The 16,203-nt window shown below is 52.5% G+C and overlaps 1 protein-coding gene across 6 annotated transcripts in view; it reads left to right on the top strand.

Moving 5' to 3' along the window:
- Positions 1–16,203, top strand: part of ACSF3 (acyl-CoA synthetase family member 3) — a 60,237-nt gene that overhangs the window by 25,640 nt on the left and 18,394 nt on the right. For 4 of the 6 annotated variants that reach the window (XM_023558053.2, XM_023558054.2, XM_010597796.3 and 1 more), the window contains exons 6-7: positions 4,083–4,195; positions 10,203–10,329. In XM_023558053.2, coding sequence (XP_023413821.1) covers positions 4,083–4,195; positions 10,203–10,329 — 240 coding nt within the window. Of the gene's footprint in view, positions 1–4,082; positions 4,196–10,202; positions 10,330–11,146; positions 15,104–16,203 lie in introns of those variants that run through there. The other 2 variants (XR_010318819.1, XM_023558055.2) reach the window with 2 other exon arrangements.

Raw genomic sequence — 16,203 nt, 5'->3', positions numbered from 1 at the left:
CTACTGGACTGTGAGAGAATAAACTTCTCTTTGTTAAAGCCATCCGCTTGTTGTATTTCTGTTATAGCAGCACTTGATGACTAAGACAGTCTGTTTCTAGAGTCTCTGTTCTATTGATTGATTTGTCTCTCCTTACACCATTACTAAGGATCCCTGGTGACACAATGGTTATTTACTCAGCTGCTAACAAAAAGATTGGTGATTTGAACCCATTTATCATCTCCATGGGAGAAAGACCTGGTAATCTACTTCTGTAAAGATTATAGCTGAGGAAACGCTAGGGGGCTGTTCTGCTCTGTCATGTGGGGTTGCTGTGAGTGAGAGCCAACTTGACAGTACCCAGCAACAACATACTGAGCAAATAATCCAAGAAGCTGAACTATATGAAGAAGGACATGGCATCAGGATTGGAGGAAGACTGATTAATAACCTAATAAGTGCAGATGACACAACCTTGCTTGCTGAAAGTGAAGAGAATTTCAAGTACTTACCAATGAAGATCAAAGACTACAGCCTTCAGTATACATTACACCTCAACATAAAGAAAACAAAAATCCTCACAAGTGAACCAATAACCAACATCATGATAAACAGAGAAAATATTGAAGTTGTCAACAATTTCATTTTACTTGGATACGCAATCAGTGCCCATGGAAACAGCAGTCGAGAAATCAAATGACGCATTGGGCAAATCTTCTGCAAAAGACCTCTTTAAAGTGTTAAAAAGCAAAGATGTCATTTTGAGCACTAAGGTGTGTCTGACCCAAGCTGTGGTGTTTTTGATTGCCTCATATGTGTGCAAAAGCTGGACAATGAATAAAGAAGACCGAAGAAGACCCGATGCCTTTAAATTATGGTGTTGGTAAAGGATACTGAATATACCATGGACTGCCAGAAGAACAGATAAACCTATCTTGGAAGAAGTACAGCCAAAATGTTCCTTAGAAGCAAGGATGGCAAGACTTCATCTCATGTACTTTGGGTGTGTTATCAGGAGAGATTAGTCCCTGGAGAAGGACATCATGCTGGGTAAAACAGAGGGTCAGTGAAAAAGAGGAAGACCCTCAATGAGGTGGATTGACACAGTGACTGTAACAGTGAGCTCAAACATAGCAATGATTGTGAGTATGGCATAGAACCCAGGCGGTTCTCGACAGCACCTAACAACAACAACAAAGCTTCCACACCAAAACACTGGAAAACAGCAAGCAAATTAAACCCCCGAAGTAAGCAGAAGAAATAAATGAAATAGAATATAGAAAAAAACAATTGAGAAAATAAGTAAAGCTAAAAGCTGGTTCTTTGAGAATATCAATAAAACTGCTAAACCTCTGGCCAGACTGCCAACGTCATTGATTTGAAGCTTTTTTCTGTTCTAATATGGGCACTTAGTGCTATAAATTCCCCTCTAAACACTGCTTTAGCTATATCTCAAACGTTTTTGTTGTGATTTTATTTTTATTTAATTGAAAACACTTTCTAATTTCCCTGGCCATATCTTCTTTGACCCGTACGTAGGCTGTTTAGAAGTGTGCTACTTAGTTTGTAGATGTTTGGGGGTTTTCCAGATCTCTTTTATTGATTTTTAATTGAATTCCACTGTGGGCAGAGAACATACTTTGTATGAGTTTAAAATAGTTTTAAATTCACTGAGACTTGTTTTATAACCCAGAATATGGTCTGTTTTGGTAATTGTTCTATGTGTATTTTAAAGAACGTGTATTCTGATATTGTTGGACAAATGTTCTGTAAGCATCCGTTAGGTCAAGTTGTTTGATAGTGCGGCTCAAGTCTTCCATATCCTGACTGCCTTTCTGCCAACTTGTTTCATCAGTTATCTGGAGCTGCTGTTTTCAGGTGCCATGGAGTTGGTTCCAACTCATAGCAACCCTATCGGACAGGGTAGAGCTACCCCACAGGGTTTTCTAGGCTGAAATCTTTAGAGGAGCAAATCACCAGGTGTTTTCTCTCACAGTGAGGGGTATTGAAATCTCTGAACACAGTTGGGATTTGTCTGTTTCTCTTTTCAGTTCTGTCAGTTTTTTGCTTCATAACGTTGGAGATTTGCTATTAGGCGTGTGAACATTTAGGGCTGTACGGCCTCCGGATGAGCTGACTCCCTTATCATCATGAAGTGACCCTCTTTACTCTTGGCTCTGAAATCTACTTTGTCTGATATTAATATAGCTACTCTAGATTTCTTTCGATGAGCGTTTACCTTGTGTACTTTTTTATCCTTTCACTTTTTAGCCTATTTATGTTTTTATATTTTAAATGGCTTTTTTAAGGCAGTATACACTTGAGTCTTTCTTTTTTAAAAATCTGATATGACAATCTCTGCATTGTAATTGGAGTGTTCAGACCATTTAATTTTAGTGTGGTTGTTGTTATGGCTGAATTAAATCCAAAATCTTGGTATTTGTTCTTTGTTCCAATTTACTTCTTTTCTGCCTTCTTCTTGTATTAATTGAGGGGGTGTTTATGGTTCCATCTTGTCTTCTTCACTGGCTTGTTAGCTATACCTTTTTGCTTTTTTGATAGTTGCTTTAGGGATTTAGTATATATCTTGAACTTACCACAGTGCACCTTTAGGTAACATTATACTACTTCACAAATAGCGTCAGAACTCTCCCCCTCCCAGCCTTTCTCCTGTTTCTGTTACCCACTGGCGTGCAGCACCCCGGTTCACCTTTTTTCCAGGCTCGTTGACAGGCATGGACGCAGAAGTCTGTGCAGATTCCTGAGCAGAGGCCACGCCTTGGGGACATGACTGCTCTCCTGGAGCTCATCCAATGCTGGGGGGCCACTTGCTGTCCCCACTGATGCTGGGAGGTGACCTGCCGTCCACGCTGACACTAGGAGGGCCAGCAGCTGTCTAGTTAACACAGACCTACCAAGGACAGGATAGGGGTGGGTGGGTCGGGACCCAGGTCACCATGGCTCCCCTACCCTCAGCGGTACCTCGTCACCATGTGGGCCTCCCTGTGACACACTGCAGGTCTGGAAACAGAAGTCCTCTCTGCCTGGAGGCTTTCATTCTCGCATCACCTTTGTGGTGCTGTGGTTAAGAATCCATCAGCATCTTCATCATGGATCTCTTCAATGGTTTATAACTTGCATTTGAGAGGGGAAAGGGCCCTACTGAACAAAGCCCAGACATGCACAGGAGCTGGGGAGGTTTCTTTAAAAAAATTCACATAAGACATATGTGGGCAGAGAGGTAGGGGAGGAGAGGTTGGTGGGCTGGCCCCCAGGCAGCAAGGCCCCCAGCAGATGCAGACACTTGCCACCTCACCATCAGGCCTGTGAGCACCGTGCCCATACTCGCAATGGGCATGCACAACAGTGCCTCTGGGCCCAGCCCCACTCTGCAGGCCGAGGCTGATTTTTGGGGTCCCCAAGCAGGCTTCTGAGTGGGCAGTGCACACTACAATGCTCTGAGCACCTGATAGCAGCCAGAGTGCCAGCGCAACAATCGAGGGAGGCAGCCACTAAGAACACTCAGGCTACGTCTTCTCCAGACAGAAGCAGCCTCCTGAGAAGCCACGCTGTGCTCAGGGTGTGAGTTGGGGTCCCAGCAGGCCTGAGCTGGGACCACCCCCCTTCAGCATAGACATGCTCTTCCGTAGACGCTGTTACCGTTACGACATACGTGCTCCAGGCCTGATGCTCGCAGAGCACGGGTCATCAGGTGAGGCTGGGGGATGAGCGCCATAGTGGAAGTGGAGATGCCACAGGACTTGCTCTCGGTGTCCCACAGCAGACCGACGTCCCACAGTGGACAGGTGTCCTGCATTCATCTTGGTGTTCCGAGGACATGCAGTCAGTGTGGAGACTACAGGGTATCTGGTGGAGAATCAGGGCTTGTTCATGTCAGCTGTGAGTGCCATGGTCACCATGACCATCCATGCCGGTCTTGATGGGCCTGTGTCAGTCTCACTGGTTGATCTGCATGTGGCTTGAACCCCCTCTCCCCACCCTGTGCATTGGAGCCCACACATCACGATGCCCATGGGTCCTGTCATCTCTCCTTCACTCCTCTAACCCTAACAGCTCATCTCTTGTGTCCCCGCTTCCTGCAGGTTCTGTGGGGACCCCTCTGCCAGGAGTGGAGGTGCGTATTGTCTCAGAGAGCCCACAGAGGGATGCCCACTCCTATGCCGTGCATGCAGAGGGAAACGAGAGGGAGACCAAGGTACGCCGGCTCAGGGACTGTGCACAGACATGTGCTGGGGAGCCAACTTGGGGACTGTAGGAGGAAGCTTGGAGGTGCTACCCTTCCCTGTCACAGCCCTGCCCCATGCCCCGCTCCTTGGCTGTGCATGGTTCCTAAGTCCTGAAATGTCTGAACATGACGCAGACTTGGCCACCTCTTCCTTCACTCCTGGCTGGGTTCTGAATTTAATGGGGAGATGGTTCCCCTCCTCAGCACCCACCCAGCCTGCCTTGCTCTCAGGCTGAGCATTTTGGGGGGTCTCCCGCTGCTCTGCCTGCCAGCAGGCGAGTGGGTCCCCTTACCCGCACCCACCTCATCCACTTATCCTGTACCACTCATCTCTCCCCTGTACCCCTTATCTCCCCCTGACTCCTTATCTCCTCCCACCTTTACCCTTTATTCCCCTTCATCCCATCTGCCCCCATCTCCTCCCCACCCCCTCATCTCCCCCTCCTATCCCTTGTCTCCCCACCCCCCAAGTGCCACTGTTTGCCTTGTCCACCACGATGCATACTTCATGTCAGCTCCCCAGCTGGCTCCTGCCTGTAAGCGTGCAAGCACAGTGGCCATTGTCTGGTTATTTTTTATTTTTCGAGTTGCTCACTTACACGAGCACCAAACACCAGCCAGTGATAATGGGGCTCTGTCAGCAGATAAATGCTGCACAGCTGTACGCAACACCACCCTGCCACTGGGCTGTCCCACAGAGCAGCTTCCTCTTGTAAGGAGGCGAAGGGCCGCGCAGGGGGGCCGGACTGACAGCAGGAGGCTGCGGTGGCCTGCTTCTCTTTATTTTCCTCTAAAAAAATTAATGGTCTCGTTGTGCATCCATATGCAAGCTGTCATTCTGCATGGCAGGCTGCTCTGCTGCTGCCTGTCCTCCCCTAGCCACTGGCATCTCCGCTGCCCTCCCCCTGCTGACCCCCCACTGCCATCTGTCACAAGGCCACGTGGGACCCACAGGCAGGGGCCACAGCATTGTACCCACAGATACTGGCCAGCAGCAGCCTACTGCTCCATGTCTTTTGGGGCGTGGTGGGTGCCCTAGTCTCTATAACAAGCCCATCGGGGGTGGCACTGACCCCAAATGGCAAATGGACTTCAGCTGCTCCTCTGGCCCCTCTGTCTAGCCGCACGCAGGCCGGCACCCAGGGTGTTCTCTGAAGGACGTTGGGAGACCCAGCATCTAAGCAGTTGTGCAGCTTTTCTCCCATGAGTGTCATCTGAGCATGGTGACAAGCATGTGTTAGTGTCCTGTGGTCTGGCCAGGGGACAGTGCTGGGGTCTCGAAGGCTGCAGCCCCTAGCACAGGCAGTTCCCTAGGGATCAGACTTCTCCTGTGGGCCCTTGTCCCCTCTCCCACCTCCCCGAGCCATTCAGAAGGACACCAAGCAGCAGTGGGAGCCCAGGGGGGCTAAGAAGGGACCCAAGCAGAGACAGGGCTTGAGGGGGGCCTTCCCTGCCTGCCTCCCCCCACCCCCACATGTGCTTCTCAGCCCTTCATGCTCTCCCACCTCCACCTGGCACATGGACTGCCCATCTGGACCCCAGCATCTTCTCCCAGCAGTGTCATCCTGCAGAGGGACCAAGTTGCGCTTTGGGTTGAAGTTGTTGAGATGCCCATGTATTGGGGTTTGGGAGGTACCGTGTTCCTCTGGGACTCCTCAGCAGGTCTTTGCAGACATCACATAGAAAAGAGTGGTAAGTTTGGCAATGGCAGCTCTCAGGCCACAAGCATGTTCCGGGGACAGCGACGCTAAGACCCCCGGCCATGGTCGCTCTCGGGGTCAGGGGGTGTCACCACGAGCACGTTCTGGGGGCACTGACTCCTGGCCACAACCACTCTCAGAGGGAAGTGTTGCCATAACCACTGGGGGCAGTGACACTCTGACACCCAGCCATGGCTGCTCTTGGGGGGAGTGTCACCGTGAGTGCGTTCTGGGACAGTGATGTTCTGACACCCAGCCACAGCCTCTCTCAGAGGGAAGTGCTGCCTTAAGCATGTTCTGGGGTCAGTGACACCCTGACACCCGACAATGGCTGCTCTTGGGGGGTTTTGTTGCTGCGAGCACATTCTGGGAACAAGGACACTTTGACACCTGGCCACAGCTGCTCTCGGGGTGGGGGGGTGTTGCCACAAGCACATTCCAGGGGCAGTGACTCTGACACCCAGCCATGGCCACTCTCAGGGGGTGTTGCCATGAGCACATTCTGAGGACAGTGACTCTCACACCTGGCCACAGTTGCTTTCAGGGAGGAGTATTGCTGCAAACATATTCCAGGAGCAGTGACACTCTGACACCTGGCCACAGCGCTCTCGGGGGCGGGGTGTCTCCATGAGCACATTCTAGTAGCAGCAACGCTCTGATACCTGGTCACAGCCGCTCTCGCAGGGGTGGGGGGGGGGTGTGTCCATGAGCACATTCTGGGAATGGTGACACTCTGACACTTGGCCACTGCTACTCTCAGAGGGGAGTGTTGGCCGTGGTGCTGGCAGCCCAAGTATGGCCGAGATCATGAGGACCAGAGAATAGGGTGCTGGCTGGGACTGCAAGTAAGGCCCAGCCTCTGAGGCCACCCTAATCCTGCACACCCAGTTGACCGCTGCCATGTCCCTAACACCCAGAGTTAGCACATTGCCCCAGCCTTGACCCCTGACCCCCACATGAGACAGGAGGCTTGGTGTCGGCACCTGCTCATAGTTGGAAAGTGGGTTGAATTGTGTCCCCAGAAATGCATGTCTACCCAGAACTCCAACTGGACTTTATGAATAGACTCTTGGCAGATGGGGTCCTGCCTGCCTCATCCTGCTCTGGCGGCCCAGGAGCTCTTTGGCCTGTGACTGTATCACCCCAGTCTCTGCCTTTGTGGGCAGGTGGCCTCCCCTCTCTGTCTGTCTGTCTGTCTGCTCTTCTGTCTCTTATAAGGACAGTGCCATTGCTTCCATGTGCAGTCTCTCCAGGCACTGGTTGGATTGGGGAAGCTGCTAGAATCCTTGTAGGGTAGACATGTTCAGAACCCCAGTGTGGACAGTATTTCTGCTGTGAGATTCTTTCAGGAGCTCATGGAGCTTGGCCTAAGGCATGAGAAAAGGCGTTCTTGGTGATTTTTTAGGTAGCAGAAGTCTTCCTGCCCTAAAAAGAAACTAATGGTGGCCCCACATGATCTACTATCTGAAGTGGTTTGGGTTCCTGGGGGAGGCATGATGGACAGACATGGATGGTCACTCAGCTCCCGGTCCACTCAGCTCCACCAGTCAGTTCTCTTGCACTCATGTTCAGACAGAAAGCCTAGGAAGGTCCAGTCCACCTGCACCGCATCCTGGAAGGTACCTGTGGATTAACGTGGTCTGAGAGCCCTCCACGCACTGTCTTAATGTTCGCCACTTAGAGTAGCTTGAGATGCCGGCACTAAACCGCCCTCGTTGGACACAAAGGAAAGGACTGCAAGCAGAACTCCACCAGCAGAGTCCAGCCCAGATGGCCTGTAGCCACACCTCCCCACTCATCTCAGAGCAGTTGGTGCAGAGTCCTGCTTGAGACATGGCCACCGTGGAGCTCAGCCTAGATCCGAGAGGCGGGACCCTGCTGTGCCTGGGGCCCTGAAGGGGCAGTGTCTTAGTCATCTAGTGCTGCTAAAACAGAAATACCACAAATGGATGTCTTTAACAAAGAGAAGTTTATTCTCTCACAGTCTAGTAGACTAGAAGTCCAAATTCAGGGCGTCAGCTCCTGGGGAAGGCTTTCTCTCACTGTCAGCTCTGGAGGAGGGTCCTTATTATCAATCTCCCCCTGGTCTAGAACCTACTCTGTGCAGGAACCTCAGGTCCAAAGGATGCTCCTGGTGCTGCTATCTTGGTGGTATGAGGTTCCCCACTGTCTATTCACTTCTCTTTCTTTTTATCTCCTGTAAGATAAAAGGTGATGGAGGCCACACCCCAGGGAAACTCTCTTTACATTGGACCAGGGATGTGACCTGAGTAAGGGTGTTACATCCCACCCTAACCCTCTTTAACATAACCCAATCTTGCCTCATTAACCACAGGCAGAGATTAGGGTTTACAACACGTAGGAAAATTATATTAACCACAAAATGGAGGACAACCACACAATACTAGGAATCATGGCCTAACCAAGTTGACACATAATTTTGGGGGACAGAATTCAATCCATGACAGGCAGCGTGTGTGATGCTAAGCACACCCATTCAGTCCTGTGGTGCAGGCCTTCACTAACCCCGGGCAGGGTAAAAACAGCATGGGGGCAGCGTCTGACCTCTTCTAATCCCACAAGGGGGAAGGAGAACCAGGATCAACAGCACATGAGGCGGAGGCCAGACAAGCCTCTCTCCATCATCTTCACTAATTCTGACACCAACCGTCCCTCGGACATCACTCTCTACTTCTCTGCTAGTTTTGATAATTCACTGCAATGGCCACACAGAACTCACAGACCATACTCACAATTATGGCGTTTATTAGGGAAGTAACAGTTACAGTTCAGGCTCAGGAACACTCAGGATACAATTCTTCCTTCAGGACAGCCTCTTCCCAACCATGCTCGAAGGTACGCCTCTCCCTGGCCACAGGCCTCTCCCCAGAGGCACTCAGCTTTCTCTTTGTGGGCTGGGAAGCCCACCACGCCATCTCCTGCTGCCAGGCCTCTGCTTCCAGGTCTCTCCTGCCACTGCTTCTCACCATCTTCAGGGTTACAGCTTGCTCTTTCTCTATGTCTCTCTCTCTCTCTCTTTCAGTCTTCTGCTTCCAGAAGCTTCTCGGCACAGCGATCCCTGGTCCAAAGGATGCGCTCCCTGCTCCTGGCTGTTCTTCCTTAGTGGTGGTAGAGTTCTCCTCTCTGCTCTGGAATTGGCTACCTTTTAAGGCAAAACTGACCAATCCCCTTGGTGGGCTACAATTACGCTATCACAAAGTCCTACCCAATCACCTGGGTGGGAGTTACAAGACCATGGCTAGAAAAAAACCAAAACCAAGCCCACTGCTGTACAGACGATTCTGACTCATAGTGACCCTGTAGGACAGAGGAGAGCTGCTGCATAGAGTTTCCAAGGAGCACCTGGTGGATTTGAACTGCTGACCTCTTGGTTAGCAGCCATAGCACTCAACCACTATGCCACCAGGGTTTCCATGGCTAGAAGGCCACACACAAAAGTAATCAGTCACACTGCAGGTGGCAATCAGGCTGGATCTCTTGTCCCAGAGGGAGGCATCCAGCTGAGGGCAGCTCAGTTCCCCTCTGGTTCCTGACCTAGACCCCTCTCCTCAGGCTCGGCACTTGATGAAGCCACTCCTGCCTTCAGCTCTGATCCTAGGACTGACGCTGTGCCCTCTAGCTCACAACAGCTTAAATGCAAGTCAGTCTAGGACAGGCTGGTTCACATTGAAGGGACACTGTCTGAGGCAGCAGGGTCTGGGGTCTGTGCGGCCCCATCAATAGAGTGGACAAGCCCCACCCCCTGCCAGCCAGGCACTTCTTGGAAGCACTAGTGGTAGACATGGGGGCCAGTCAACAGCATGTAGCGGACGTGGGGGCTGACTGGTGGTGTGCAGTAGACGTGGGGGCCCTGCTGATGGCGTGCAGTGGATATGGGGTCTTGGCTAACAGCATGCAGTGGATGTGGGGGCCAGCCAACGAGGCGCAGTGGACATGGGGGCCTGGCCAAAGGTGTGCAATAGACATGGGGGGCTGGTAGATATGCGGGCCAGCTGATGGTGTGCTGTGGACGTGGGGGGCTGGCTGATGGAGTGTGGTGGACATTGGGGCCTAGCCGAGTGTGTGTCGTAGATGTGGGGGCCAGACAACGGCGTGCAGTGAACTTGGGGGCCGGCCGATGACATGCAGCAGACATGGGAGCTAGCCAATAACGTGCAGCAAATATAGGGAGTATGGGGCCTGCAGTGGGCTCATGGGGACCCTGACGGAGAGGTGCGCACTCACCTCTAATGCATATTCTCTCTCACCTTCTACAGGTGACCCCAGGCTTTGAGGAGAAGGAAGGGGAGCTTCTGGTCAGGGGGCCCTCTGTGTTTCGAGAGTACTGGGACAAGCCAGAAGAAACGAAAAACGCATTCACTCCGGATGGCTGGTTTAAAACAGGTGGGACCCACAGGTGGGGTCCCCAGCAGGGGTGGGATTGAGGTCACCACACCAAGTGTCTCTAGGGCCTGTGGGTGAGGGGGGTGGGCACCTTGAGGGAAGACCATCTGTTGACGGAAGTGACCACAGGGGAAGCACCTCTGGTGGCAGCCAGGGTGTGCAGACACTTGTCCTCAGGTGTCCCCAGCATATCCCTGCTGTATCCAGAGACAGCTCCCTGAAATGGTGCAAGGACAGAATTGTGCCCTGAAAGTCAGAAGAGGCAGTGGGGCAAAGTCAGCACTGCATTGCCATGATTCCCGGTGCCAACACCCCAAGCACCACAGTGGCCATGGCTCCAGGAGGCCCCTTTCCAGTATTCCACTGTCCCTTGTGGGTCTGCCCCGACTCTTGGTTTGGACTCCCAGCTTTGTGTTCAGGGCTGTGTCTTCTCGATGGGACAGAGGATGTGGGCTGTGCCAGGCCTCTGCTCAGGGATTACTGGGGCTCTGTGCATGTGTGCTTGTGTGCACACCTATGCACATAAACGCACATACATGTACATGCGTGCTCAAGCGCTTCTGTGTTTGGTGAGCACTCATGTCTGTCATGCTCTGAAGCTGTGTTGCTTGTCACCTGGTTTAAGCAGTGGTCATGAGAGCTGACGGTAACCTCAGTATGACTCAGAAGTGGCCCCTTTCTGAACTCCTTGAGGATAGCCCGTGCGTCCTGGAGGGCCACCTCTGTCCTCCGGGTGCCTTGGCCACATCACAGCCACCCAGACGGTGCCCTGGTGGCCCCAAGCCATGCCACTCAACCTGTCATCCTCCTGCCCCAGCACCCGCCGCCACCTCACTTGACAACAGAACATTCAGAGCTACCGTCAGTGCCAGGGGAGGGAGAGGCCTGCGCACCTGCACCTTGAGGCACCTGTCGCAGGCGTGATGTTCTGTGACCTGGTAACACTACATGGAGAAGTGATTCTCCAGGTTCCAGAAACTGTGGGTGGAAGTAGATTCTGTGAGCTTCTTCCCCCTCCCCGTCTCCTGCCCAGCTCCTCTGCAACCGAGAGCCCCTAGTCAGCACCCCCATTTCCTGCCCTCCATCACAGGGCTCTTCCTGTCCTCTTCCCTTCTCCCCCTCTGTACCCTGAAGCAGATCTGAGAGGGAAGCCAGGGAGTGTTGGGGAAAGAGACAGGCATCCCAGGGGGGCATTTAGCACCCCAGGCCCTTGCGTGTTGTCTGTTTCATCGGCTTGGAGCAGTGCAGACAGAGGGGACGGGCCACATTGCTCAGCCAGCCTTCGCCTGGAAACTGCCACCGTCTGTGCCCAAGGTCACAGAGCAAGGGAACCAGGTGAGTGGGCAGGGACCCCAGTAGTGTTGGGGTGCTCTGGCACCCAGCAACCCCATAAGTTTGAAAGCCCATAGAGTGGAGGCCTCCAGGGTAGGGGCAGATGGCCTGTTCTCTCCTGAGGACTGGGGACACTGAGTGGCTCCTGCTTCCAAGGGGGCAGCACTTACGGCTGACAGGTTGGTCAGGGCAGTTCCAGTCCCCCCTGCAACGCCAGGGCCACCTGCAATGGCATTTCTCACTCGGTTACCCTCAGCAATACATCTTTCTGCTGCTTCCCCACTTGCCAACAGCTATGGTCAAGGATATCTCATCCACATAGGAGGAGGTGGCCACAGAGCAAAGCTGTGGACGTCATCCCTCTCTAGATCAGCTGAGGGCACTTGGCCACTGAGGTTCTCCATGCCAGTTGAGGGTCACTGGGTTAGCTGAGGGCACTGGTCTAAATGATGGTCTCCAGGAGCCCTGGCTGTGGACCCCTGGGCTGACCAGAAGGTTGTGTGTAGAGTCACAATGTTCAAAGAATGGACGTCACATCAACCCTGAGGGCAGGCTGGTGCGTGGGAACTCACACACTGGTAAGTGTGGAGCCAGATCCTAGTGGCCGGTGGGACTGCCTGTCCCCAGGCCTGTGGTTTGGCTGGAAAGCCGTGGTGATACCATGTGCCCCCGAGCCTCTGTCTGACTGTAGCAGGGTGCTGTGGCATGTTAACACCACCCTCACCAAACCCTCTGCAGATCCTGTCAAAGGGCCTAATCTTTCCTGTCCAAGTGTGAAGACCCTGCTCTGCACCAGCCCGGCCTCTCTTGCACTCCTGCTGGGAGCCCATTTATTCTTCACTTCAGATAGAGGTGCAGGGGTTTCTGTGCCAGCACAGGACCTAGCCTGTGGCTTGGCCCCAGCGAGGCTTGGTGCTGAAGGAGGCCATGGTGCAGTGGGCCAGTCATGTTAACATCGCTGGGTCCTCGCCTGATGAGCGTCCCATTCAAGAGGAATAGCATGCATTAATTATTGTAAAGAGATGTCTTCAGGAGAAAATGATTTTGAAATTCCGTTTAATTTCATTGTGATGCGCTGCAAACAGGAAGGGAGTGTGTGCTTCTAATTGGCTCTCGGGGGTGCGGCCTGGGAGCCCGAGCCTTTGTCACAGGCCATTAGCGACACAGACTGCATAATGAGAGCCACAATCAGCACACAGCTGCCGCTCCTGCGGGAGAGCATGATGTTAAATAGAAATCAGAGGAATCAAGCTTAACCCTTTGCTTGCAGAGGCCTGGCACAAGCTAGGGAGCCACTGTCAGCTGGGGAGGGCCAAATCCCCAGTCTGCCTGGCTGTAGCCCCCCCTGTGTGCAGAGAGCAGGGCCAAGTCTGTGGTATACCCAGCCACAGCACCCCCACAACATTCAGAGAGAGGATGGAGTCTCTAGTCCACCCAGCTGTACCCTCCACCCCCCACCCCCATCCAAAGAGCAGGGCCAAGTCCTGGTTTACCTGGCCACCATCCTCCCACCACGTGCAGAGAGAAGGCCAAATCCCTAGTCCACCCAGCTATGGGCCACGACCCCCCAGTGTTCAGAGAGCAGGGCCAGGTCCTTCTTCACCCAGCCACTGCCCCCTCACGTGCAGAGATAAGGCTGAGTCCCCAGTCCACCTGGCTGTGGTCCCCCACGTGCAGAGGAGAGCAGGGAGGCTGACTGCTCCACTCCAGCCCTGCCCAGCATTAATTTGCTGACCTCAGGAGAAGCATGGGGGCGCTCCTGCCAGGGCCTCGTGGGCCTGCTTGGGCATGAGGTCAGTGGTTTCCCTCAGAAACTGTTCCAGCAGCCAAAATGATCTCCACGGTCCCTCTGACTTCCATTCTGAGCCTCTCTAAATCTGGAGAGAACTGACTTAAAAATTGTATGGGCTCAACTACAGGTCCCAGGGCAGGTGGGCAGTGGTTTTAGGAAGCCAGGCATCCTGGGGGCTTCAGACTGAACTTGCTGTTCCAAGCTCTGGTAGCACCGGCCCCTTGGGGAACTGGTTTGAGGGTGGCAGGGAGTCAGGAAGGGTTAGTGGATGGGCCTGGAGTTCTGGCACTGGGGAGGGTGGAGGTTCTTAGAACCCAGCAAGTGAGGAAGCTGGGCAACCAAGCACCCTGAGGAACCAGCCCTCAGATTGTTGGAAAGGAAGGTGGAGACAGGAAGGTGTCGCACCTGAGTGAGGGATCCACGGGAGGGAGAGTGGTCGCAGGTGCAGCCTCACCTGGACCCTTGGCAGCCTGGACTGCGGGTGCATGCAGGGGCCCGACTACAGGGGCAGGGTTGGGATGCAGGGATTGGGGACTGGGCGGAGGAGGAGACCATGCCAGTCTTGTGGCCTCCCCCATTACCAAGAAAGCAAGAGCATCCTCAGGACCTGCCAGCATCTCTCTTGTGCCCTTAGCCTGCAAGCACCTCTGGTGTCCCTTGGCCTGCAAGCACCTCTGCTGTGCAGGGCCCTGGGCAGGTATGACATCCCACCTCCATGGAAAGGGGGCCTGCATGGGAGTGTGGCATCCTCAGCCCTGCAGATGCCACAGGTAGGTGCCTGGTGGTCCTTCCTAGACCCCCTACAGGTCTAGTTCATGGCTGGCTTTGGGGATGCAGACTCAGCTGATGGGGGCTGGAGTAGGCTGTTCTCAGGCATTAGCCCCTCCACCAAGGGCGGGCAAGCACGTATGGGGGTTGTCAGGCTGGTTGAATCACCCAATGTGCTGCAGCATCAGAGCGTGCGTCTCCAGTGTGGAGAGGGGTCAATACAGTGTCCCTGTCACATGGTATGGTGCTCAAGAGCATGGTGTCCCTATCACAGCAGGCCACGGTCTTCGTGTCACACTGATTGCTGTTTTTGAGGCTTCCCTCTCCCATTCAGAAGGGCTCCCTGACAGCTCTTGAATCGGAAAATTGGCTTCATTTCCCATCTGCAGGTGCCATGCTGGTTTGACATGGCCCTGCTGCTGTTGAAAGGCAGTTTCAGCTCTGTGGGCCAAAACCTTCTGTGTCCACACAGCCCCAAGCTGACCCAGAACCAGAACCAGAACCACACATGAGAGCACCCTCGCTGGGTGCATGGGGTCCTGAGCCTTCAGTGGAGTTCCCTCTGTAACACAGAGCCACAATGTCCATGTGTTCCTTTCCCAGGATGTACCAAACAGTGGGCACCACCCTGAGGTTGGGGTGGGCCGTGGGGAGGTCAAGGAAGGACTGGGAGAAGGAATAGCTGCAAACATACAGAGCAATACCACTGTGGACGTCTACAGTCCCCCAGGGCCAGTGCTGACTGGGAACTCATGGCACCCGGACTCATCTCAGGGGTATTGATTATGTAGCATCTTAAAGAATACTTACCTAATGAGAAGTAAATGTATTTGTAAGACATACTCAGATAATCAGAAAAAAAAAAAAAAAGACTAAGAAAAACCATCCAAATATGAACAGGGACTGTGAGGAGGGAATTCTTCCTTCTGATTTCTATGGATTAGCATATGTGATTGTTAAGGTTGCGTGTCAACTTGGCTGAGCCATGATTCTCAGTGGCTTGGCAGTTATGATGTAGTTTGGCAGTCATATGATGATGTGATCACTTCCGTGATGAGATTTGATATAATATGATCACCTCCATGATGGGAATCTGCTGTAAGTAGCCAATCAGTTGAAAGGGAGGTTTCTTGAGGGTGTGGCTGTATCCAATATAGGTGGACTTTCTGGCAAGGCTTGCAGGGTTTTGCTTGCTCTGGATCCTACAGTCGGTTCCTGTTCATCTGACCTCTGGTTCTTGGGACTTGAGCTAAGAGCTTACCTGCCCTCTTACCTGCCGATCCTGGGATTCATCAGTCTTCACAGCCTGTGAGCAGGAGCCCTGCTGTCTGACCTGCTGATCTTGGATTCGTCAGCCACTGTGGCTACGTGAATCAAGAGAAGCCTCCAGCCTGACCCACGGTCTTGGGATGTTCCAGCCTCTACAACCACATGAGCCATTTTCTTAATATAAATCTCTTTCTATGTATATATTAACGGAAACCCTGGTGGCAGTTAAGTGCTACGGCTGCTAACCAAAAGGTCAGCAGTTCAAATCCACCAGGGGCTCTTTGGAAACTCTATGGGGCAGTTCTACTCTGTCCTACAGGGTCGCTATGAGTCAGAATTGACTCGATGGCAACGGGTTTGGTTTAGTTTTTTTTATGTATATATTTATACATATTACTGGTTTTGCTTGTCTAGAGAACCCAGCCTGAGACAGCATATAATACTGTTTAATGAGAGGAAACTTTAAAAACATTTATTTTTCCTAAAAATCACTAACAGATCAGCAGAAAACAGAAGCCTTCATGCGAATCAGTGTGCACATGGAGGGAGACTTAAGTCTTCCGTGGTTTCGCAGCCTTATGACGCAGCAAGTGAGGGCTGGGTTTGCACACACTGAAGAAACGTGTCTGTAACCCACTAAACCCCCATGGAATAAATAGGCAGAGGCAAAACATTTGCAAAAGAGAAGTGCAATTGACAAAAATATGTATATA

This window comes from Loxodonta africana, chromosome 21 (assembly GCF_030014295.1).
Source record: "Loxodonta africana isolate mLoxAfr1 chromosome 21, mLoxAfr1.hap2, whole genome shotgun sequence".
NCBI classification, from domain to species: domain Eukaryota; kingdom Metazoa; phylum Chordata; class Mammalia; order Proboscidea; family Elephantidae; genus Loxodonta; species Loxodonta africana.
Note: the sequence above shows the minus strand (reverse complement) of the source record. Positions and strands in the feature narration are given on the sequence as shown.